Consider the following 25499-nt stretch of genomic DNA (forward strand, 5'->3'; position numbering starts at 1 on the left):
AACCTCTTGCATAGAAAAATCATACCTTTAAACCTAATACTAAATATCTTCAAAATAACATCCTAACATGTATATAAGAGGTTTAGGATCACCATATAAAAATATCAAAACCTTTGGAATAAGATCAAACCACAAAATATTCCAACTTTCACAAAACAAAAAACTGCTTTTCCACTTCCAAATTTCAAGTTTCTAAATCTAAAAAAATCTATCATCAAAAGTTTTATTCATGCAAGAAAATTTCAATGAACATTCATAAAACATGCTAACAACACTCCAAATTTTCGGACCAAGATATGTCCATTAGCTTGGTCAAAAATTCCAAAATATATCATACTTTCTAGTTTTACGCTCAAAATAACCTTTTTATGGTTAAAAGTACTTTTGATCAATCAAATGAGCATGTAATGAGACTAATAAGATATCTACGGAAACTAGACTCAAATAAGAACAACTTTTATGAAGGAGTCATCATGATAAAATACTTTTAAAGGGTAAAAATTGACCACGCAAAAAGACCCAGAAATCTGTCTGAGAGAGCTCTTTTGGTTTTTTTTCTAAGAACGGGGGAAAGAAGTGATAAAATTAAGAGTTGAGTTTCTTGCACGACTTTAGACTCCTGGAGGGGGAAGTTATGGGCTTGAAAGACCCTTGATTGAAGTTGGCTATGTGACATAAAGTGGAGAGTAATGAGGGTAAAGGACTGCCTGCAACAGCTGTGAGAGATGGAGGTTGATAGAGTGGACTTCTCCTTCACATCAAGGCACTATTGGATGCAGCCAATGGCAGTGGATGGTCTGCCATGTGGGGTAGGAAACTTCTTCAAGAAACTTTGCTAAGGTGGCCAAATTCGTGGGCCTTGGTGGGCCCCAACCAAGTGGCTTCAATTTGGGTTTTAAAAGTGGTTTGGTTAGTGTTTGAGATGCTATCAAGTCCAAATCTAATTTTTCTTGGCCCAATCAAATTTCCAAGGTTTAAAAGGTTGGATAATTATTTTATAACAAGGATTTGATTAATTAATAGCATGTAGAAGTGATTTAATCAAGTGATTAAACAAATCCGATTTTAGAAGCCAACTTTAAGGTTTAGGGAAACCGTTTAGGGTTTTGGTTTCAATCAAACTTTTGAGATTTCAATTTGATTCCAATCATTTAGGTTTTTGCTAGGGTTGAAACCCTCTTTGATCTGGCACAATTTGGTTGATCAGATGAAACAAAATTTTGCTTAGGTGGCATGATCTCACACCTTGACTTCCTTCACAAATCCATCTAATGCTTCCTCATGGTGACAAGTTCTAATACTATTCACTATGTGTGGCTAAGATCTTGCCAAGTGTCTAAATAAAACTTCTCTAACCTAATCTGGACATTCCACACTGTGATTTTGAAAACATTGCACTGGGTGCGCTTATTGAGGTTACTATTTACTTAAAAAAAATGCATAATAAACGTAGTACTGAAAAATCCTAAATATTCATATTAACCTATAGTGAAAATCGTTTACCGAAATTCAAACCCGAAGTGTTTCTAAAAATAATTTCACAATTTCGAACAGCCGTTTCGTCCAAAATTATGAAAATATGTTATTGCGCCATAAAATCTAAAATAATCACTTGAGTCTAATGACGTAGACCAAAACACATTCTGACACTTCTAACTATCTCAAATAATTAAACTCATATTTCTAGCATCATAGTGAGTGATAACACTGACCATGTTAACAGACTAAAACCTACGTGATTGGTCGATTCGTAAAAACTTATGGGATTTTTATGAGTTTTCTAAAGTCAATAGAAATTCCATCAATGAATTTCTAGTGGGTTGTTACAATTTTTATTTTGAAATTTGAAAAAATTGAATTGTTTATTATATTTTTTTGATGAATTTGAGAAAGTTGTAATGATGAGATGAGATAAGATGAAATGTTTTGTTTATCCAAACCCAACCTCAAACTTTCAGTTCATACCAAGTTAATAAAAAATTGAATGTAATTGCATCCATTACAGGGGAATACATTTCTTCATAATCAATACTAGCAATACTAAGTTTCTGCGAGAAACCTTATACAACAAAATTATGTTTTGTATCTCACAATTTCATTTTTATTATTACATTTACGTACAAATACCCATTTATATCCAACAGGCAACACATCTTTAGGTGTTTGGACTACAGGTATAAATACTTCATGTTTTCCTAGTGATATTAATTATGCATGAATTGCTTCTTTCCATTTTAGCCAATTATTTCTACGTTGACATTTTTCAACGACTTTTTGTTCATTTTCATCATCACTTATGGTGATATCAAACACAACTTTAAATGAAAATATGTTGTCAACAACAATTTTATTTCTGGCAAATAGTTCTCACATACTTACATAATGTATTGAGATCTTGTTATTTTCTAGTACCTTTTCTTCAAGATATAACTCTTCAAGAGATTCCTCATTCTATTTGGGGAGAAGTTTATACATAAATTATAAGCTCTTGTTGCTTGTTTCGTGGGTACGACCTCTTCAGGAGCACTAGTTTCTTTTATTTATGTTTTTCTCTTCTGGGAAGTCTTGTTCTTTACACCAACAGGCCTGTCACGCTTTAGGAGTGTCTTAGACTCACTAGCTGCTACATTATTTGATTTTCCTACAGGGTCATCGATCTTTGCTGGAGTATTAGCAATTCGAATATGAGATTTCACTATTTTTTATTATCAGTAAAGGCATCTAGTAACTAATTTGCAATAGTTTGCAAATGAATGATTCTTTAAACTTTCAACTCACATTGATTTGTACGAGAATCAAGATGAGATAATATCAAAGTGTTCCATGTTATTTTCTTTTTTACTTCTGACAATTTTTCTCCCCTTAATGTTGGGAAGACTATTTCATCAAAATGAAAATTTCCAAAATGAGCTTTAAAAATATTCCTAGTTAAAGGCTCACTGTATCTAATGATGGATGGAGAATCAAAACCGACATAAATTCTAAGTCTATGTTTAGGATTCATCTTAATGCATTGGAGATGTGCAATTACATTATATACAGCACAACCAAAAGTGCGAAGATGAAAAATATTTGATAGTTGGCCAAATGCAACTTCATTGGAGAATATTTATTATATGCAGTTGCTTTATTTGAACCAATGATGTGGTATGCGAAATTGCATGTCCCCTAGTAAAGAGAGAGTTTTGTTTTCAAAAATAATAGTCAAGTAATTAATTGCAGACATTTCATAAAGACTCATCTAAACCATTTTGAGTATGTGTATGGGCAACAGGATGTTTGACATTAATCCCAACTAATAAGCAATAATCATCAAAAGTTTTAAATTTAAATTCTCGTGCATTATCCAATTGAATAGATAATTTGGATAATCAGGAAATTGAGTCCGTAATCTATTAATTTGTGCAAGAAGTCTAGCAAATACAATATTTCAAGTAGAGAATAGACAAACATGTGACCATCTAGTTGATACTTCTATTAAACTATAAAATATCTAAATGGACCACATGGTGGATGTATACATATATCTCCATTGATTCTTTGTAAAAATGATGGAGATTCAATAATTACCTCATATTGTGATGTCAGCCATTTATAATACATGAGAAGCTAGCAGCCTATAGAAAAACTCACATCTTCATATGCTGACGTGGCAGAGGAGACTTCTGTTGGCTTCTGTTTTTCACTTTCATAACTTAGTCAAGCAAGGGCTATAAATATGAGAGATGTATTGTATTGTGGAAGACACGTGAATGCAAGGCTGAGAGAAAAATCACAAAATAGAAAATAGAGAGGAGAGATTAAGATTGAGTGTTAGGCTGATTCTTCTTTAATAATTGTGTAAACTAGAGAGGGAATGGTGATCTTTGTAATCTGGTACTTGTGATTTAATCCTCAATAAAGCTCTTAGATTGTTCCTGCCGTAGATCACTAGGATCAAACTACGTAATTTCTTGGTGTTCTTTTCATTGTTTTCATCTTGCTTACATACATTCCTGCAAGCTTCTTGACAAATCTTGGTGAGAAGAACTTGGGTTCTTTGCTAAACAAGGAAAAGTTTGGGATCTTGCAGAAGGCTCACAACACCATTATTTTTTGCTTGGTGACAAGGTTTTGAGAGAAGTTGCCACAACAGTACATTTAATAAATAGAAGCCCCTCAGCAGCAATAGGTTTCAAAACCCCACAAGAAATGTGGCCTGGAAAACCCTCAAAGTATGATTACTTGAGAGTGTTTGGATGTGTAGCTTATGCACATTCAAAAATAGACAAGTTAGAGCCTAGAGCACTTAAGTGCATTTTTGTGAGGTTTCTTGAAGGGGTTAAAGGGTATAAGTAGTGGTTGATGAACCTGGGAAACAAAAGTGCATAGTCAGTTGGGATGTAACTTTCAATGAACTACAAATGGCTAGAGCACAAACAAGATAGACTGAACCAACACAGAACTTATTTCAGAAAGGTTGCAACTTGAGGTGGAGCCAAAAGAAAGCCAACCAGCTTATCTGGATGATCAAGTTGAAAAATTAGAGGAAACAATCTCAGAGGACAGAAATCAAGGTGGAGTCAATTCCTATAATCTGGTAAGGACATACATAAGAGGGTAATTAGGTCATCTCATAGGTATGGCAAGTTGAGCTAATTGCTTTTGCACTAACAGTTGCAAGAGAGGTTGTTTACATGGAACCAAGTCTTATAAAGAGGCTATGGCAAACAAAGAGGCTCATAAGTGGATATTAGCCATGCATGAGCAAATGGAGTCTCTTAATAAGAGTAAAACTTGGTAATTAGTTTCTAAACCAAAGAAGGTAAAATTGGTTGGATCCAAATGGATCTATAAAAAGAAGGAAGGCATACCAAGGGTTGAGGGGCCTAGATATAAAACAAGATTGGTAGCTAAGGCTACTGCTATCCTTTACTGCCTATGAAGACTTGCACTTGGAACAATTGGATGTAAAAACAACTTTCTTGAATGGAGAAATCGATGAGGTCATATACATGCAACCACAATAAGGGTTTACAAATGAAATTAATAGCAATCAAGTGTGTTTACTCAAGAAATCTTTATATGGACTTAAACAGTCCCCAAGACAATGGTACAAAAGATTTGATTCACACATGATTGAAAATGGTTTCAAGAGGAATGGGTATGATAGCTGTGTGTATTACAACCAATCAGGAAAAATTTAGCGTATCTACTATTGTATGTAGATGGCATGCTTATTGCCTATAAGACTTAAATTTGATTGAACAAGTCACATACATATTAAAATCAAAGTTTGAAATGAAGGAACTAGGACCTGCCAAGAGAATTTTGGGTATGGAGATATTGAAAGATAGGAAGAAAAGAATACTCTATCTATCTCAAAAGTCATACATTTCTAACATTCTTAAAAGGTTTGGTATGAATCAACTAAAGTCAGTAAGTACACCTATGGGGTAACACTCAAAACTGTCAGTCACTCAAGCAGCTCAAACAGATGATGAAATGAGCTAATTTCAATTGCTTTAGATAATGTAATAGATATGGTTGAACGAGATAGATGATTTTTTATTAACAGTTCGTTGTTTTGTTTTGCCACTTGTAAACAAGATATTAGTTCAGAATACTTAGTACACTTTCACACTTGATATTGCTGCTGCAAGGGGATATTTGAGGCATAAATATGTTATATATTTTATTTCAAACATATCGTAGTGATTTTTTCTCTACACTTGAACCATTGTAACAGTCACATTGTTACCTACCGACCTTGAACCATTGTAACAGTCACATTGTTAATAGAGCAGCCACTTTTGTTGCATTGAGAGGTGGTTGTCTCTGTGGCAATCTGCGTTGCAGTGAATGCAGGTTGCTTTGGACGAGGCAGATTAACAATCTCACTTTTAAGCATGGAAATTGCAATAGATACAGTTGGCCTATCTTTAGCAAAATCTTGAACACACAATAGTCCAACATGTATGCATCTCAAGATCTCCACTTCAAAGCATGGCTCAGATATCTTGGGGTCCACCAAGGCTGCAATTTTGTTGGCGTTCCACATTTTCCATACCTAATAACATGAAAACATGATTGAAATTTGTAAACAAAAAATACCTTCGGAGTCTTCAACTCATGAGGTTGTGATATATCGTTTTTTCAATACTAATTAATTTAAATATTTTGGGCTCAAATACTCACTTCTTCTAGCTACTATGTAGATCTAAGAATGGTATGATTAATCAAATACTAAAGGAGTTATTGAAAAAAAGGGCCATGAGATCATGGAGACTTACAAATTCTAAGAGGCTCATGGCCTGCTCATCATGATAAAAACTAGTGTTTCTCCTTCCGCTCACTATCTCTAGTAATAGCACTCCAAAGCTGAAGATATCTGATTTTTCTGAAAATCTTCCTTCCATTGCATATTCAGGAGACATATAGCCACTATATTTCAACAATTAAACACAATATCCAAATCTTGTTATACCAAAAGAAAAAAAGAATAGCTTTAGTATCTAATTGAATCAAGACAAAAAGGTACATACTATGTTCCGACAACCCTATTAGTATTGGCTTGGTCTTCATTGCCTCCAAATATTCGAGCCATACCAAAATCTGATATCTTTGGATTTAGATCTTCATCCAACAATATGTTACTTGCCTTTAGATCCCTATGAATTATCCTTAATCTTGAATCCCTATGGAGGTAGAGTAGACCTCGACCAATACCTTCGATAATTTGGAAGCGTTGTCTCCAATCTAGTACTAGTTCTTGTTTGCTTGGATCTAATGAAGTTAACCAAAACATAGAAGATCAAGAATGCAGATTAGATTTATGATACTATATATGTGAAAATAAAGTAACTTTGAGGAAGTCATGATAAAAAAATTCTTCATTAAGAAGCTAAAATGCCACAACAAATTAAGAATATCAATATTCCATTTTGTCATTGATTTAGATAATTCTAGATTATCATATGCAAAGTTATTAACACAAAGGCATCATAATGAACTAACCAAAAAGAATTACATCCAAACTTTTGTTTGGCATATATTCATAGATCAACAACTTTTCTTCTCCTTCAACGCACCCGCCAAGGAGTCTAACGAGATTCCGGTGTTGAAGTTTAGAAATGACAACCACCTCATTCATAAATTCTTCTAGCCCTTGTCCAGAGGCCCTTGAAAGCCTTTTTACTGCAATTTCTTGTCCTTGTAACAATTTTCCCTATGAACAAGCAACAACCCATTACAATATATATATATATATATATATATATCAAAATTATTAGGCGATCATGAACCTCTGCAAGAGATACCCTTACCCTGTATACTGGACCAAATCCACCCTGCCCAAGCTTGTTAGATTGATGAAAGTTGTTTGTTGCACTTGCTAGCTCCTCCAAACTGAATATCGGTAGCTCCAAGAGTTTAACTTGGTTCGTCATGCTATCCTGCTCAGGCTTGCTTTCACCAGGAAATTTTGCATATGCTAGTGCTTCCTTCGTTTTCCTTTTCCTTGCTAGTAATTCGGAATGTATTACTTAGTATTTATATGTAAATCTATGCTAATCTATAGTTAAATATATGCTAACATTTCTTAGTCCACTGGCTAATTGGAGCATGAATTTTACCTTTCCTTTTAGCCATACACAGCCATAATGAGAAAGTGCAGATAGCAACGAATAACGTTCCAATGGTCGTTGTAATTGTTATGACTACCTTCACATCAACCCCTTTTGTATCTGTAAATCAGGAAAAAAAAAATATCAAACTAATTCATCGAAAACAGGATGAAGAATAACTACCATTTCGTTTTTCTAAAAAATAGATTTACAAGGATTAAATGGATGACGTGGGTTTGGGTCGAAATAAAAATTTTATTTGTTTTGAAAATACCCCTATTGATTGGCTCAAGTGATAAAAATCTTTATTTTTGTGGTATGCTCGTCTAGGGTTCGAATCTTCTTTGATGAAAATAAGTTTTAGGGACTGAGGACTCGTGCAGTCCTGGAATTAGTCAGAACTTTGTTCTCAGAACTTGATTTGACATTAATAATCGATGAATTAAGTCATAATATAAATCTGAAAGAAAATGAAAACAGCCCACCAAGTTCTGAATCGGCCAAACGAACATAAAGATCTACTCCGTCAATGGAGAATTTCTGTAAGTCAATTAAGTCTCTAGTCCATGACATACAACCAATGCCAGCATCATATGCGTATGCTATACAAGAACAATTTTCTAAACATTGGTCGCGACATTCATCTTCTTCAATTTCAAAAGTATATGAACGATTTATGAAGTATGGCACTTTCATCATCTTCAATTTCAAAAACTCATCCTTCTTGCGTTCTTCACCATCAGTGGTTACTCTCTCACACTGCAAGGGTGTCGTTCTCACACATCCACTAGTCCAGTTTCCTCTATTCCATTCTTCTGTATTCTTCGGCTCAAACCCTACTAAGCAATTGCAAATAGGTAAACTATTTGAGTTACAGATTCCAAATGCCCCGCACTTTCCATAAACATCGCACTCGGTCTTCAAAGCTAACCACCGGACCTCCCAATTGTCCCCGTTATTTGAATAGTTTTGCACTATATTTCCTTGCGCATTCAAGACAAAATTTGATAATATAGAGTCATTCGAAAAGGCAAAACTAAAATAGAATGTTCCTTCTTGATCATCTATAAGACTAAACCCGTCAAGAAATACAGAATCCATGGACGGTATTCCAATAAAGACCCGACTATTCCATGGACCACTACGCCAATATCGACGACTGCCATTCCAAATAGATATTTCAGGAAGATTAAAAACGTCAATACCAGCAGAGAATGTTCCTGTGGATGGATCAGACTGGTTGGTCCAAGAGGTTAGCTGCACTTTCTGGCCTGTTCTTACATTAGTACTAACTTTCATCTTTGGCACAAGTGCATCCGCAGGATGTTGGAAACTTTCCCATATGATTGTACCGTTTTTCTTTTCGAGCAAGACAAGGTTACCAGAATCTAAAAGTTGGGCAGTTGTATTGAAAACGGAATCTGTTATATTCGATGACCAAATAATCTTCTCTTGTTCATCTAATACTACTAGATTTCCGTCTTCTGACATAGTTAGAATTCCCGACGAAGTCTTGAGGGGCTTGTTTCTGTTAGCAACCCATATGATGCTGGACGCAGGAAATTTAGCATACCATATCCCAACATAGCGATAGGTAGAATTTGCAGGGCTAAAAAATCCCAATTTGAAGTTGCCATTGCTGGAGATTAGGGTTTCAGGATCATTGATGAACTTGGTTGTAGTGATGGTGTCTGGGGCAGTGCCTGACTCTAGACAAAAGTAGGATAACAATATAAGGAGTTCGAACAACTTTGTTTCACGAACAAGTTTCATAACTTTTCAAATGCTTCTCGTTTCTAAGAATGCAGATATTTTTATGCCAGGAGCATTACAAATCCATTGCTGTAAGTGCTTGCTTCTGGAAGACTTACAAAATTTCAAAGATACCGCCATACAGATTACAGCTAAATATGTGGATATACACATTTTGAGCCCTTCAAGTGTCAAACTTAACCTCATAGAAAAAACCAAATTAGCAAAACTTGACAGCATTTGCAGCATGAGACTTAGTCATGGTGGTTCTTTCAGTTGCTTTCTATCCAAGAGTGGTTGGGCTTATTGCATGGTTTTAGACTTTTCAATTTTCAAAAGCAGACCATATTGGCTACAATTAATACATCTTGGAATATGTGGATGTACACATTTTGAGCCCTCAGTTGCCAGACTTGACAACATTTGCGGCTGCTTGACATTTGTGGTGGTGCTTCAGTTAGTTGCTTTGTAGATAAGAGTGATTGATTCCCAGTTGTTTGGGTTTTCTATTAGCTGATCTCAAAGTAATTATTTTAGTATGGGTCTTTTGTTTCGCTTCTTTCCACCAAAAGAGTGCAATGGATTTGTTATTCAATAACGAAAAATCAGCGCAGCTCCTCTACATTAAATATTGTGTGGATTTCATATAAATTTATTTCTATGCATGGTAGCTTAATTACTAAGAACCACCAAAAGTGGAAGCCAACAAATTCTAGAAGGCTTCCTTTTGTGATGGAAGCCTTCTGTATTTTAACTCAAACCCACAAGCTGTATTTTTAAGTTAAAATAGTGAAGTTCCAATGTTCTACATCAACTTTTAACATTTGCACAATAGGTTTCTTAGTTTTGGTTTTTTTTTTTTTTAAAAAAAAAAAGATTCAAGTAGTTACTTCCATGATTCTCCCATTGGAAAACATTGCCATGTGTCATTCTATGAATGCTAAGTATCAACTAATAAAAAGTTCATAGCTAGATCACATAATACGTCAGATTAGCAAATTAAAAATAAAACTTTAACAAAAGTTCTATAAAACACATAAAATATTATCAAATATGAAATAGAGAAAAGTATAAAATGGAAAAAAGCCAAAAAAATAACCAAAATGTATTCTTTTGAAAGAAAAGAAAAAGAAAATTAGAAAAATAGAAAAAATTAAAAGAACACGTAAAAAAGTAGAATAATCCTAGAAAATCAAATATATTGATAAAAGATTAACTAAAATCAAGAAAATGAAAGAAGTACATTGAAAATTTTTGAGACGGTCTTTCTAAGACAAAATTGTGTTTTTTGAGACAAATTTTTTTGTCTCAAAAAACACAATCTCTTGTAGTGCGGCCATATAAACTACAACTAAATATGTGGATATACACATTTTGAGCCCTTGAATTGTCAAACTTAACCTCCTAGAAAAAACCTAATTGGCAAAACTTCACAGCATTTGCAGCATGAGACTTTTCAAGAGTGGTTCTTTCAGTTGGTTCTTTCAAGAGTTACATTTGCAGCAAAACTTCAGAGTCATGGTGGTTCTTTCAGTTGCTTTCTATCCAAGAGTGGTTGGGCTTATTGCATGGTTTTAGACTTTTCAATTTTCAAAAGCAGACCATATTGGCTACAATTAATACATCTTGGAATGTGGATGTACATATTTTGAGTCCTCAGTTGCCAGACTTGACAACATTTGCGGCTGCTTGACATTTGTGGTGGTGCTTCAGTTAGTTGCTTTGTAGATAAGAGTGATTGATTCCCAGTTGTTTGGGTTTTCTATTAGCTGATCTCAAAGTAATTACTTTAGTATGGGTCTTTTGTTTCGCTTCTTTCCACCAAAAGAGTGCAATGGATTTGTTATTGAATAACGAAAAATCAGCGCAGCTCCTCTACACTAAATATTGTGTGGATTTCATATAAATTTATTTCTGTGCATGGTAATTAAGGTGGAAGCCAACAAATTCTAGAAGTTAGGTAATAATGGCCCTCTTTCCATTATAATTAAGGTGGATGCTGGAAATCTCAAAAAGCCATCATAATTCATTTGTTAATCCTCTAAAAGGCCGGCAGCAACATGGATTAAATTTGTAAATGGGAGTGTTAAGCTAATTTCTAAATGTTTAATATCTCGTTTGGATAGTTAGATCATGAGATGAGATAATTTATAAATAGTAGTAAAATGATTTAAATTAATATATTTTTATAAAATTTTGGCAAATGAGAGAGAAAAAGTTGAATAAAAATATTATACAATTAAAATATTGTTAAGAATTTACTTTTTAATATTATTTCAGTTTTGAAATTTGAAAAAAATTAAATTATCTTTTGTATTTTATTTGTAAATTTAAAAAACTTGTAATAATTAGATAACGATAAGATAAAAAAGTTAAAAATTTGAAATTGAAAAGTATTTATACTTTTTGTGTTTAAATATTGTTTGAGATAAGAGAATCTTGCAATCCAAATGTGCCTAACTGTTACTAAATATTTTTGTTAATTTCTATTTTTCTTTTTCTAACAATTTTTTGGGTCTTTAGGTTATTTTTCATTGCTATTTTGTATTTTTTTTTTTTATACTTTCCCCTTTTTAAATGCTTTTTAGGTATTTAAAAATGTTATATACATATTTTGAGATGAAAATCATCTCCGCACACTGCATACCACATTTTTTTATTTTTTTTCTCTTACCAAATATATAATATATGAATAATGAGTAGAAAATTCAATTAGTTTAAAAAGAATGAAATCAAAAATAATTTAAAAAGCTTATGGTGTGTGAGAATATGAGCAGCAAAGCTATTTTGAGATTTGTTTATAGATAACATGAATTCAAACGTTACGTGTTACCTTTTGATCGGTTGATACCGCCCTATCGGCATGCATGTCATGTGGCTATGCTCTTTTCAGAAAGCTAATGGAAGATTGATATAGGTACGTAGTTAATTAAGATGTCCTTTTCTTTTCGAAACAGAGGAACTAGTGTACAAATCTTAGACAATGCAAATGAGTGAAAACTTCAGTATTTATTTTTCAATTAATCCTTAAAAAAACTACTACTTCTAATTATATGTTCTCTTTAATATCAAAATTTAAAATTTGTAGTACGTAACGTACGCCAAATTTTAAAAACTAATTAAATATTAAAATTTGGGATCAATTGCTCATTTTTCACTTTATTGGTCACGAGTAGTAGTGAAATTAACTAGAAAATGGGACTAGACTGGCTTGAACCGATCCTGTCCGAGACCCGTTCCTATAGTTCCAAAACTTGCAGGTATCAATCCGGTTCCGGTTCTATTCTTTTTAGGACCAGACCAGACCAGACTAATTTACTATATTATATATTTTAAATTAATTTTTGAATATTATATATAATATTTTTTATATTATATATAATTTTATATATAATATATATAATATAAATTATAATTATATATAAGATAATGTTATTATAATTTATAACATAAAATCATAAAATATTAATTTTAAACGTGAAAATTTATTTGATCATATACTTTAAACATAAAATATATATAGTAATAATATTTTATGGCCTAATATTACTAGTCTAATACTATATTACTAATTAGTAATATACTTTAAGTCTATATGTAAATTACTATACTAAATATTGTAAATCTAGATTTTTAAATTGATTTTCAATATTACTAATTTCAAAGTCAGATAATACAAGTGAGTCTGTCTTGCTTAATACATTAATATGAGGTTGTTTTGAGGTAGATGCAGTATTACTAATAGTTAATTTTTCTAATTTACTAGAGATTTGTTCCAATAAATCATTTTTGTTTTTGAGAAAAAATAGTTTTTAAATGAGATGAAATTTCACAGGGAACAAATAAAAGGGTTTCTTTTACTTATTTAATAGTGGGTTTTATAGGAAATCATGTTAATAGTTTTTTAAGTAGAGATTCTAAACATCATGTTTCTATTACTCGTAATTGGTATCCGATGCCTACTCCACCAGATATGCAATTTGAAGAGAGAGAACATATAGATGTACATCTGCTTTCGCACCAGATCTACTATATGAATGGAATATAAATGGGTTATCTAAGTATGAAATATTAAATCCTTTCCAAGAAATGATTATGATTGCTAACGTCTGTAAAAGTAATAGAAAAACATATCACCAAGTTGCACATATTATTGTCACAGGGTTTACTAGCCAATTGAAAGGCTGGTGAGATCACTATCTTTCATATGAACAAATGACACAGATATTAACTGCATACAAATATGATGAAAATATACAAGTGATTAAAACAGAAAACGATTTACCTTTAGAAGATGCTGTAAATACTTTAATATATACATTAACTAAACACTTTGTTGGTGATCCTGTTCAATTCAAGGAAAGAACTAGTGATTTATTGATTAATTTAAAATGCACTCAATTATTAGATTTCCGTTGATATAGAGATGTATTTCTAACTAAAGTTATGACCAGAAATGACTGCCAACAGTCATACTAGAAGGAAAAATTCATAGCCGGACTTCCATATTACTTCGCCCAAAAGGTACGAGAATCATTAGTAAAATCAGATGGTATTATTGACTTTCATAATCTTACATATGGTGATATAATAAGTAATATTAATAGAACTGGTTTAACTATGTGCAACGATTTAAGATTAAAAAAATAAATGGAGAAATAAAAGAAATTTGCTAGAAAAGAATTAGGTATATTTTGTGAACAGGTTGGTTATACCCCATTATTAGCGCCTTCAAGAAGACACAAAAAAATAAAAAGAATTTATAAGAATTATTCTTACAAAAAATGAAAACACAAAAAATCCTATGAAAAGACAAAAGATAAACAAATATATAATAAACCACTAAAAAGTCCTACAAAGACTAGTAAAAAAATAAAATAAATTGTTTATTACAAATGCGGAAAAGTTAGATATTATAAATCAAATTGTAAAGTCAAACAACGAATTAATGAACTAGATATATGTAAAGCATTAAAAGAAAAATTATTAGACATTTTTATAATACATTCATGTGAAGAGGAAGATAGTTCTTCAGAAAAAAAAAAAAAAAAAAAAAAAAAAAAAAAAAAAAAAAAGAAATCTATCAATTAAAATAATCAAGTTTTTCATAGTAATCTTCTAATAGTGAATCCAAAGAAGATGAAGTACAGATTTGCAATTGTCTAAATAAAGATAATTGTATTTGTAATAAAACTATTAATGCACTTTCAAAACAAGGAGACATCATATTAGAATTAATAGACAAAATTAGTGACCCTCAAGAAAGAAAATATTACTTAGAAAAGTTAAAAGATACTTTTAATAATCAAAACACTTTGGTAACGTCATCTTCGACACCTTACGATTTTTCAGAAATAATAGGAAGATTTAAAATAAACAAACAAAAAATTACGATACATGATAAACAACAAGAAATCAATGAGATAAAACAAGAGATTAAAAATTTAAAAACATCCAATCTTAAATTAGAAGTTTTAAATGAACAATTACTACAAGAAATTATATTATTAAAAATAAAGAAAAATGGAAATAATTTTCATGATAAAGAACATAATAAAGAACAAGGAGAGTGTTCAACATTAGTTATAAAAGATTAAACAGATAATTTCATTAATATCCTTGATAAGATAAATTTTCAAAGGTATGTTAAAGTAACAGTTTCAATTAATCAAGAATTTTCTTTTACTACAATTGTCCTATTAGATACAGAAGTAGATTTAAATTGTATACAAGAAGGTTTAATACCTTCTAAATATTTTGAAAAAATAAAAGAAACATTATCCCAAGGTAATGGAACAAAATTAAACATAAATTATAAATCATCTAATATACATATTTGTAATAATTGAATTTGTTTTAAAATGACATTTATCTTAGTAAAAAATATTAATACTAAAGTAATATTAGGAAATCATTTCCTTACCTTACTCTACCATTTCTCTGTAACAGAAGAAGGAATTTCTACTAAAATACTTGGACAAGAAATTCAATTTAAATTCTTATTTCCCTAGTATCAAAAGAAATTAACTTTTTAAAGGAAGTTTCATTAATCAGAGAAATTAATTTTTTAATAAAAAATAGAATTAGAAGAAAAGAAAACTAGATAAGTTTCTTAAAACAAGAATTAAAATATAAAAGAATTCAAGAACAATTAAAAAACGCGTTATTAACCAAAAAAATTGATAATTTTAAAATTATAATTGAAAATGAAGTATGATCTAATCTGTCTAATGCCTTCTAGAACATAAAATAACATATAGTTGAATTACGCCTTTGGTATCAGAGTCATGGGTGATTATATTGTTATATTTTATTATTTTGCCTTTTATATTGCTATTTTTCCTTGCTGTTTAACTTTGAATTACATATTTTATGATGGATAATTATTATGCTCATAGTACTGGTTTTCGTGATTTATATGAGTTAAAATGTCTAGATTATAATTTAAGACTTGAATTAGATATCTTGATGAATAACATAAAGGATCTTAAGAGAAAATAACAACTAATGAGACAAGATTATACATTATCGATGTCTAAATATCATGTATATCAGAGTAGACAAGCAGCAATAGAATTATATGAAGCTGACAGCAACTTCCTAAGCAACGAAATTAAAAGTATAAGAAATCATTTGAGGATTCTTGCTTTATAAAAAAAATAATAAAAATAAAAATAAGTAAGAAATCACTAATACAGATTTTTTATAAAAATACCTCATAACAAAGAGAATGAAGTATATTGGGAAGCTTGTGTTGGTAAGCCATGAAAAACCGATGGTCAGCCCATTCATGCTGGAAGGCTTTAAGGGTGGTGCCGGAGGTGTTCCCTCAAGTTCTTAATTTACTTATTTCTATTTGGATATAGGAAATCTTTGTTTTACAACCTGTCTCAATGAATTCTTTATTCAAACCTAATGAATCCACTACTAGTATCCCCATAGAACCTGATAATATCAACTAAGAAGATTACAGTATAATAGATATAGAAAGAAATCTACAAGACTGGACAATTCCTAATGTACCAAAAAACCAAATATATAAACATTCTACTTTTTCTTCTAAATTATCATTTCTTACAAATTATACAATTAAAACAGTAGAAAAAACCAAAAGTTTTTACTCAGAATAGATTGTAAATAAGTTAAGGAAGTTTTGATTAAAGATGTGAAAAACCTGACTGCTAAACAAATATTTGTTAGATGACAACCTATATTAAGTATTTTTTATTTTGATACTGAACATATTAAAGGAGAATCTAATTATCTTCCTGATTTTCTATCTCGAGAATTCTAACAGGGAAAATTATGTTAACTTCAAAGTCAAAAGTAAAGTTCAAATCTTCATACGCACGGCAACCATCTCCTCCCTATCCTTCACCTTATCTTTCTGCAACTCCAATACCATATACGGTATTTGGGTCATTACCACAAAACATTAGACCATTTTACAATTCATTTTCACTATTAGCTTCCCAAAATTACCAACCTACTCTAAAGTTTTTTCCCCTTCTTTCTCTTCCCTTTCCCAAATTATTAATCCTCTATTATTATCTCAGCCTTCTTCATCTCCTATTATCATCAAATCTCATTGGTACCCAGTCTTCCCCATCGAATCTAAAATTTAACACATGTCTGATCTCCAAAAATTACTTGATGCATTTTTTTTACTAGACTAGCATTAAGTTCTGCAAAATATTAAGAAAACTCAGTATTTTTATGAATTCATATTAGTAGACACCGACTCAATTATTCTCTCTGAAAATCAGAAAATCAGACCGACCAGGTAAAACTGGAAGTTTAAGGGGCAATCAGTCCGAAATCGATTCTTGAAAATGCAAAACTGATGCATACCGGTTTGGTCTCAAATTTTGTCCGAAATCGGACCAAACTAGAATCGTTACACCCCTATGTGAAATGATGGGGTTGTATTGCAGTTGTGATGTGGTTGTGTGTAGTGTGAAATGACGGGGTTATTGTGCAGTGTGCAATGTAGTTGTGATATGGCAGTATGTTATAAAGTGTTGGGATTAAATGTGAAGCTGTGATATTAAGTTTTGATGTGGTTGTGCTTTATCAAGTGTTGAGATGGTTGTATAGTTGTGAAGTGTATTCTGTGATTGTTAACTGGAAATGTGAAGTTTATGAAGTGGTTGGATGCCATATGAAGTGATAGGATGTTGTGTAGTGAACGATGTGGTTGTGTGTTGTGTATGTCGTGTGAGATGTTGGAATAAGTTATATAGTTTGGATGTGTTGTGTGAAGTGTTATGTTGGTTATGATTGTATTGGCTAATAGGAAGCTTGTAAAAGCAAGTGGGTGTTTGGGTAAACTATATATTGATCTTAGGTAATAAAAAGGTAAGGTACATGTGTAAATTGGTTGGACGCATATGCTGGACAAATTTACCATATATAATGGATAGTCTATCCTAAGCATAAGTACACGTTGTTTAAGTCTCAAGATTGGTTTAAAGTTGTGTATTATGCTTGGTTTGGATTATGATGAACTGTTAATTAGATTATGTGTGAATGGAGGAAGAGATGTATATTGACTAGGGTTGAGTTGTATAACTTGGTTGGTTCAAGTTATGCATTGGAATTGATGGTTTCGTAGGAAGAATGTGATAAAGGTGATAGTGTGTCTTAACTTTTAAAATGAATCAAGGAGGTTCATTTTAAAGGATAAGAACATGGAATAGAATGATGTATTTGGAAAGGTGACCTCAAGTGAGTCCCTAGCTATAGGTTTGAGAATTTAAAGAAAAGTGATAAAGGAATGCATGGAGGATGTAATCGGATAGTGGGGTATGTCTATGTGAAAGAAATCAAAGTCAATGGTAGTTTTATGTATTTCTAATCTTAAGTTGCATATGCACTTGAAAAGGGAATGATGTTAAGGTTATGTATGCATGTAGATTGTCATCTGACACACACATGAATGGACTGCATGAAATGAAAATAGCATGGAGTCTAAGTAAGTATTATGTTCATACTCTTATAGAGTTTTTTAAATGATATGAAATGAAAATGAAAAGCTTTTATGAAAAAAATTATTTTATGCAATCAAGGAAATAAAATGATGTTTTATAAAAGTATGCTAAGTATTAATGTTAAAAGATATACGTATGTAAAGGCCTTCTTTGGCAACCTCTATTTATGCACCCAAAGTAATAGTTATATGCATGTAAATGAAATGTTGAGCTTTATGCTTCATGCTAATAAATGATGCGATGAAAGTATATTTAAATGACACTATGAAAGGATATTAAATGAGGCTATGAAATGAAGTTTAGATGATGCTATGAAAATATGTTTCATGCATGCTATGAAATGATGTTTAAATGATGATGTTTATGATTATGCTTTGAAATGATGTTTATGAAATGGAAATGGATTGATGAATGAAAAGAAATGAAAGGAAAGGACTGAAAGGAATGAATAAAAGGAAATGAAATAAATGAATGTCTTAATGTATGAAAATACGTAACGACCATGACATGATAAACGAATGATGGTACCAATGGATTGGGCAGATTGTAATGCCGAGTAAGTAGTACTGTTATTGCACCCAGTATTACCCTTGATTGAAAGGGATTTCCAACTTGTAGTCACAGGCGGAATTCTGAATCCAAAAGACCGTTAACCTCAACACATGGGATGTAACAGTGTGTACTGGTTAGAAGAAAAGTGAAAAGATTAATTAAATGTATGAATGATTTAGTTTCTTTATGAATGAATGTACAATGTGTAGAAAATATTTTATGAAAAATGGAAATCTCTTTGAAGAAAAATCTCATCTTGTAATGTTTTCAAATGGAGAAAACTTGCAGACCGGTCGGGCTTGTTTTAAGCAAATAACAGCCCACGAATAAGGTTGTGACATGTAGCGTTCTACTGAATGTATTGTGTGGAAGCCCTGCATCAGATTTGGCCCCCAATTTCCCTAATTCCTTCCCATTTCGCAAATAGAACCCTCACCATTTTCACACCCTCTCCTCTCTTTAGTTTTCCTCCCCATCGTTCCCACCTCGCAAACCCTCACCATTTCACACCCCCTCTCGTAGCCTCCACCGCACGGCCTCTCATAGCCTCCGTCACACGACCCCCTTGCAGTCGAGTCGCACGGCCCTCACTCCTCAACGTCCCTTGACCCACGACTTCCAGTTCTCATCATATTTCGGTTTTACATGGAAACATGACAATATTTCAGCAATGCTAGTCTGGAAACAGGACTATTTATTCATTAGCCATCAACCAAGATTAAGACTTGAAAAGATGAAAAGAAATCTTAAACATGGTCACTGTTGAGATCCGGATGTGTCTTTCAAACATTTTGTCAAACACCTGGTTAGCCATGAACAACCAAAGCATATAATGAAAGAGAAATACCTACACAACACCAAAGCCACGTTAGTTTGTGAATGCTATGGTGGGCGACATACCAGTGGCGGTGGAGTGGCGGTGGAACTGTGCTTGCATAGTGGGCGGGGAACTCGTGGGCCCACCCTTTTGATGTGGGGATGGATGGAATCAGTGGCGGTTGCGTAGTGGGTGACGAAGAACTCGTGGACATGGTGGATTGGTGGTAGTTGCCTCTGGATGTGGAGGTGAGTTCGGCATTCTGGAAGCACACGGACCAGAAGTCTGAAGTCTGGAAGAAATAGCTGACAACCTATCCCTTGTGCACGAGTTTACCGTTAGTTTTCTATATTTGCTGAGGTGTCAAGACATAAGTGGAGGACTGTTATTCATCTATTATTGACCGACAGCTTAGAAGCAGTTCTCTTTCAAATGAAGTGAATGTTTTATGTAAAGTATGTAGATAAATGTCAAATTCATGAATGAAAACCTATGTTAGTATATTTTTACAATATGAAATAATGCTTACTGAGTATTCGACTCATTTTATTTTTATGTATGTCCCTCTCTCTCTCAAGAACAAAATGAGTAAGAAGCATTAGAACAAACACGACCCAAGGGAAAAGTGACAGAAGTCTAGGCATGCTTTTATGTAATGTATGAAAGTAAATTTTTGTAAAATGACTTTTTAATTTAATTTAATGATTTCTGTTGTAAACTCTCTTTTAATATACAAAGCATGTTTTAATTTTAAATATAAAATCTTTTATATCCTGTGAATAAAAGACAAAAGGTTTGTAAAGGTTAAGTAATTCCCGTCTCACTTTTTAAAATCATTTATTAAAGTCTTACCACAAGGACAGGCGTTACAAAATTGTTCCTGTACTTCTCATTATTTTTCAAAGTTAACATATGTTTTGAATTTATTTCTAGGGTTTGTAAAGTTTATTAGCTATAACTTTGGATTCATATTTCGTAAATTAATGGCAAACGCACCACATGTTAATTGGAAGCCTATTGACACCCAATAAAAGCGCAAAATACATCAAAACTCTAACATGTCAACTCCAAAAGCTAAAATATTAAAAAAAAAACACGAAAATTTTGTGTACGCAAATAAGAAATCATATGAACATCAATTTCAGTGTTCATATCTCTTATTTGTACGCATAGAATTTTTGTTTGTACCAATGCCGTCTTTTTATTTTCGAAGTACTTTCTATCATTCTTAACCCGACACAATTTTTTTTTTTTTTTGTTTTATAACATAATACTAAAAGTATATAGAACTTTTGAAATGTGTTGCACTTTCATTCAGTATCACAAGATTTTGAGGACACGTATGTGAAAAGATTGTCCAAATTCCTCTTATGCAATATGCGGGGAATGAATTGATAAATATTGCAAATTCAAGAATTGATAAAAATGAAAAATATAGATAGATTCTTTTTAAAAGAGAAATGAAGGCTCCAAACTTTTTTTAATACTGAAAATTACCATACAATGTTTTTTTTGCTAATATGGTACTTCTCTTCTCGAATATGTGTAACAATATATGATATGACAAGTGAACTCAATACGAATACGACATGAATTTAGTAGTTTGAAGTTTGATATAAATGGGTTTGGATCAAAACGGGTTAACCCAATTAACCCGAAATCAACCCGTATCACCCGTCTAACTTTTGTATAAGAATTATAAGTATACCCTCTTAACCCTAAAACTAAAAAACCCGAACTTATCACTCATCTCTCATTCTTTCACACAGCCCCCACTACCCATGCTAGTACCCCCACCTCTCTTAGTCTCCCTCTATCCGTTGTCCAATGTCTCTCTCAGTCTCCCTCTATCCGTTGTTCTTGTTGAGTATTGTGGAGTTTGGTCCACACCGCTCGAGCGAAGTCTCTAGCTGCTTGAGCGAAGATAAGTCAGAGAGTTCGCTCAAGACAGCTTAACAGACCGCTTGAGCAAACGCAAGTTAGAGAGTTCGCTTGACACCACTCGACACACCGCTCGAGCGGAGAGAAGTCAAAGAGTTCGCTTGAAGAGCTGCTTGACACATGGCTCGAGCGATTGCGAGAAACAGGTTCGCTCGATGTGGGCTCGACACGCCGCTCGAGCGAACATGACTATTTCAGAATTTCTTAGGGTTTCCGCCGCATAACATATATATATATATATATGTTTTTTTGTTTGACTTGTGATTATGAGAGTGAATAGTAGTCGTCCTACACATATTGTATTGTGATTCCTCAAGAAATAAAAAATCTTCTGTAGCTCCCGTGGACATAGGCAATTTGCCGAACCACTAAATACTGTGTCGTGTGTGATTGCTCTTTTTCCCGTGTTTGCTTTTACTTTATTGTCATCATTTTTCATAACAATTGGTATCAAGAGCCAAGGTTCGGGTCTAAGGAAAAATGATGGCCGGAGAGGAAGTGAAGGTATCGGGATCGAGAGGTTTGATGGCACGGATTATGGGTATTGGAGGATGCAGATAGAGAATTACATCTATGGGAAGAAACTTCATCTTCCACTATTGGGGAAGAAGCCGGACAATATGTCAGTTGCTGATTGGACCCTGTTGGATCGATACGTTTTGGGGGTTATTCGGTTAATCCTGTCGAGATCCGTTGCCCACAACGTCATCAAGGAGAAGACGACTGCGGATCTCATAGCGGCTTTGTCAGGTATCTATGAAAAGCCGTCAGTGAATAATAAAGTACATCTGATGAAAAAGTTATTTAATTTGAACATGGCAGACGGTACATCTGTTGCACAACATCTGAATGATTTTAATACCATCACAAATCAATTGTCATCTGTTGAAATTGAATTTGATTATGAGATACGTGCATTGATACTATTGGTATCACTGCCAAATAGTTGGGAAGTCATGAGAATGGCTGTCAGTAATTCTGCCTGTAAGTTAAAGTTGAAATATGATGATATTCATGATTTCATTTTGGCTGAGGATGTGCGCAGGAGAGATTCAAGCGAGACCTCAGCATCGAGTTCAGCACTGAATGTTGACTCTTGGGGGAAAGCACAATACAGGAACTCAAACAGAGGCAGATCAAAATCAAAGAACAGGGGCAAGAGCAAGTCAAGGGCTGGTCAGCAGGCGACTTGCTGGAATTGTGGCCAAGTTGAACACATTAAGAAAAATTGCAGAAATCCCAAGAAAGCCGAGAATGATAGTGCTAATGTGGTAACTGAAGTAGTACAAAATGCACTATTGCTTGCAGTTCATAGTTCGATAGATGACCGGATACTTGACTCAGAGGCTTCCTTCCATACATCTTCCTATCGAGAGATAATGCAGAACTATATTGCAGGTGATTTTGGAAAGGTGTATTTGGCTGATGAAAAGACTTTGAATGTAGTATGGATGAGAGACATTGACATTGCACTCCCTAATAAGAACAAATGAACCTTGCAGAAGGTCAGACACATTCCTGAGTTGATGATTGTGGTCATTCAGTAGTGTTCTCAGATAGCACCTGGAAGGTCACCAAAGGGGCATTGGTACTGGCTTGGGGTAAGAAAACTGGTACACTCTATATGACTACTGGTTTGAATAACAGTATTGCTACTACCGTTACAGAGAGCACAACAGATTTGTGGCATTGCAAGCTTGGCCATATGAGTCAGAAGGTCATGAAAGAGCTTTTATCTAAAGGCAAGCTACTAGAACTGAAGTCAGTTGATCTTAGTATGTGTGAGAGTTGTATTATGGGGAAACAAAAAAAATTCAATTTCTTGAAGAGTGGCAAAACACTGAAATCAGGGAGACTAGATCTTGTGCACACTCATGTGTGGAGACCTTCCCCAGTGGAAGCTCTTGGAGGTTCTCATTATTATGTTACATTTATTGATGACCACAGCAGGAAGGTATGAGTCTATTTTTTGAAGCATAAATATGATGTATTTAATGTGTTCAAAATTTGGAAGGTCATGGTTGAGACAGAGACAGAGACAGAGACAGACTTGAAGCTAAAATGCTTGAGGTCTGATAATGGTGGTGAGTATATCGATGGTGGGTTCAAGGAGTATTGTGCAACTCAGGGTATCAGAATGGAGAAGACCATTCCTGGGACACCACAGCAAAATGGAGTTGTTGAACGCATGAACAGAACAATAAATGAGCGTGCTAGAAGCATGAGGCTACACACTGGGCTACCACCTACTTTCTGGGCAGATGCAGTTAGCACTGCAGTATACTTGATAAACAGAGGGCCATCAGTTCCACTAGATTGTGGTTTGCCAGAGGAGGGTTGGAGCAGGAAAGATGTCAAATTTTCTCATCTTAAAACTTTTGGCTATCTTTCTTATGTTTTTATTGATTCTGATGCTCGTAGTAAACTTGAGGCTAAGTCAAAGAAATGTTATTTCATTAGCTATGGAGACGAGGCATTTGGCTATCGTTTCTGGGATGATCAGGGTCGGAAGATTATAAGAAGCAAGAATGTGATTTTCAATGAGAAGACTATGTAAAAGGACAAGTCTAGTATAGTTGCTGAAGCAGCTCCTCAAGAGTCTGAGTTTGTGAGTTTGGATGACCTACTAGAGGTCACAGTGCAGTGTAGAGAAATGAGTGACAGGGAAAGTGGGTCCAGTACACCCATTCTTATTATTCTGCAGTCAAATCCAGAGTTGTCTACTCCTACAGCTGTAGTTCGCAGGTCAGTTAGGACTATTCATCATCCACAACGTTTCTCACCTGTTTTGAATTATATTCTATTGACAGCTGGTGGAGAACCGCAGAGTTACCAAGAAACCTTGCAAGATGAAAATCCTAGCAAGTGGGAGCTGGCCATGAAGGATGAGATGGATTCCTTGTTAGGGAATCAGACATGGGAGTTGACAAAACTTCCATCAGGGAAGAAGGCATTACACAACAAGTGGGTGTATCGGGTGAAAACTGAGCATGATAGCAGTAAGAGGTACAAGGCCAGACTTGTTGTAAAAGGATTTCAACAAAAACAAGGCATTAATAGTCTGAGATCTTCTCACCTGTGGTAAAGATTACAACCATCAGATTAGTGTTGGCTATAGTTGCTACTGAAGATCTATTTCTTGAGCAGTTAGATGTCAAGACAGCTTTTCTTCCTGAAGATCTTGAAGAAGACATCTACATGCACCAACTAGAGGGGTTTGTGGTACAGGGAAAGGAAGGTTTAGTTTGCTGACTGAAGAAGAGCTTGTATGACCTAAAACAAGCTCCTAGACAGTGGTACATGAAATTTGACAGTTTCATGTGCAGTGTAGGGTACATCAGATGTCAGACAGATTATTGCTGCTATGTCAGGCAGTTTGACAATTCTTACATTATTTTGTTGTTATATGTGGATGACATGCTTATTGCTGGGGTTAGTATTGATGAGATCAATAATCTGAAGAAGTAGATGTCAGAACACTTTGCAATTAAGAATTTGGGAGCTGCAAAGTAAATCCTTGGCATGAGAATTGTCAGAGCCAGAGTCAGAAGCACGTTGCGACTCTCACAGGCTGAGTATGTGAAAAACGTACTCAGCAGGTTCAATATGGACAAGGCCAAGTCAGTTGGCACACCCTTAGGTAGTCACTTCAGACTCAGCAAAGATCAGACACCAAAGTCAGAAGAGGAACAAGACTATATGAGTAAGGTTCCTTATGCCTCAGCTATTGGTTCACTTATGTATGCTATGGTCTGCAATAGACCAGATATTGTCCATGTAGTGGAAGTTGAGAGTAGATACATGAGTAACCTTGGAAAACAATATTGGGAAGCAGTGAAGTGG

At 33.6% G+C, this 25499-nt stretch overlaps 1 protein-coding gene across 1 annotated transcript; it reads right to left on the bottom strand.

The window, feature by feature from the left end:
- Positions 1-5735: 5735 nt before the first annotated feature.
- Positions 5736-9403, bottom strand: LOC121266179 (G-type lectin S-receptor-like serine/threonine-protein kinase At1g11330). The gene is made up of 7 exons (XM_041169927.1): positions 8090-9403; positions 7614-7724; positions 7305-7501; positions 6997-7207; positions 6525-6765; positions 6273-6423; positions 5736-6049 (listed from the first exon to the last, which is right to left on the bottom strand). Exons 1-7 carry the CDS (start codon positions 9375-9377, stop codon positions 5741-5743), a joined length of 2508 nt encoding a protein of 835 aa, XP_041025861.1. The 5' UTR covers positions 9378-9403; the 3' UTR covers positions 5736-5740.
- Positions 9404-25499: the final 16096 nt, after the last annotated feature.

This window comes from Juglans microcarpa x Juglans regia, chromosome 5D, assembly GCF_004785595.1.
Source record: "Juglans microcarpa x Juglans regia isolate MS1-56 chromosome 5D, Jm3101_v1.0, whole genome shotgun sequence".
NCBI classification, from domain to species: domain Eukaryota; kingdom Viridiplantae; phylum Streptophyta; class Magnoliopsida; order Fagales; family Juglandaceae; genus Juglans; species Juglans microcarpa x Juglans regia.

Coding starts and splice junctions, on each gene's coding strand:
- LOC121266179 (XM_041169927.1), bottom strand. CDS start 9,377: ATGAAACTTGTTCGTGAAACAAAGTTGTTCGAACTCCTTATATTGTTA. Junction 7,502..7,613: donor GTGTATGGCTAAAAGGAAAG/GTAAAATTCATG, acceptor CCGAATTACTAG/CAAGGAAAAGGAAAACGAAG. Junction 6,424..6,524: donor AATAGGGTTGTCGGAACATA/GTATGTACCTTT, acceptor GTTGAAATATAG/TGGCTATATGTCTCCTGAAT.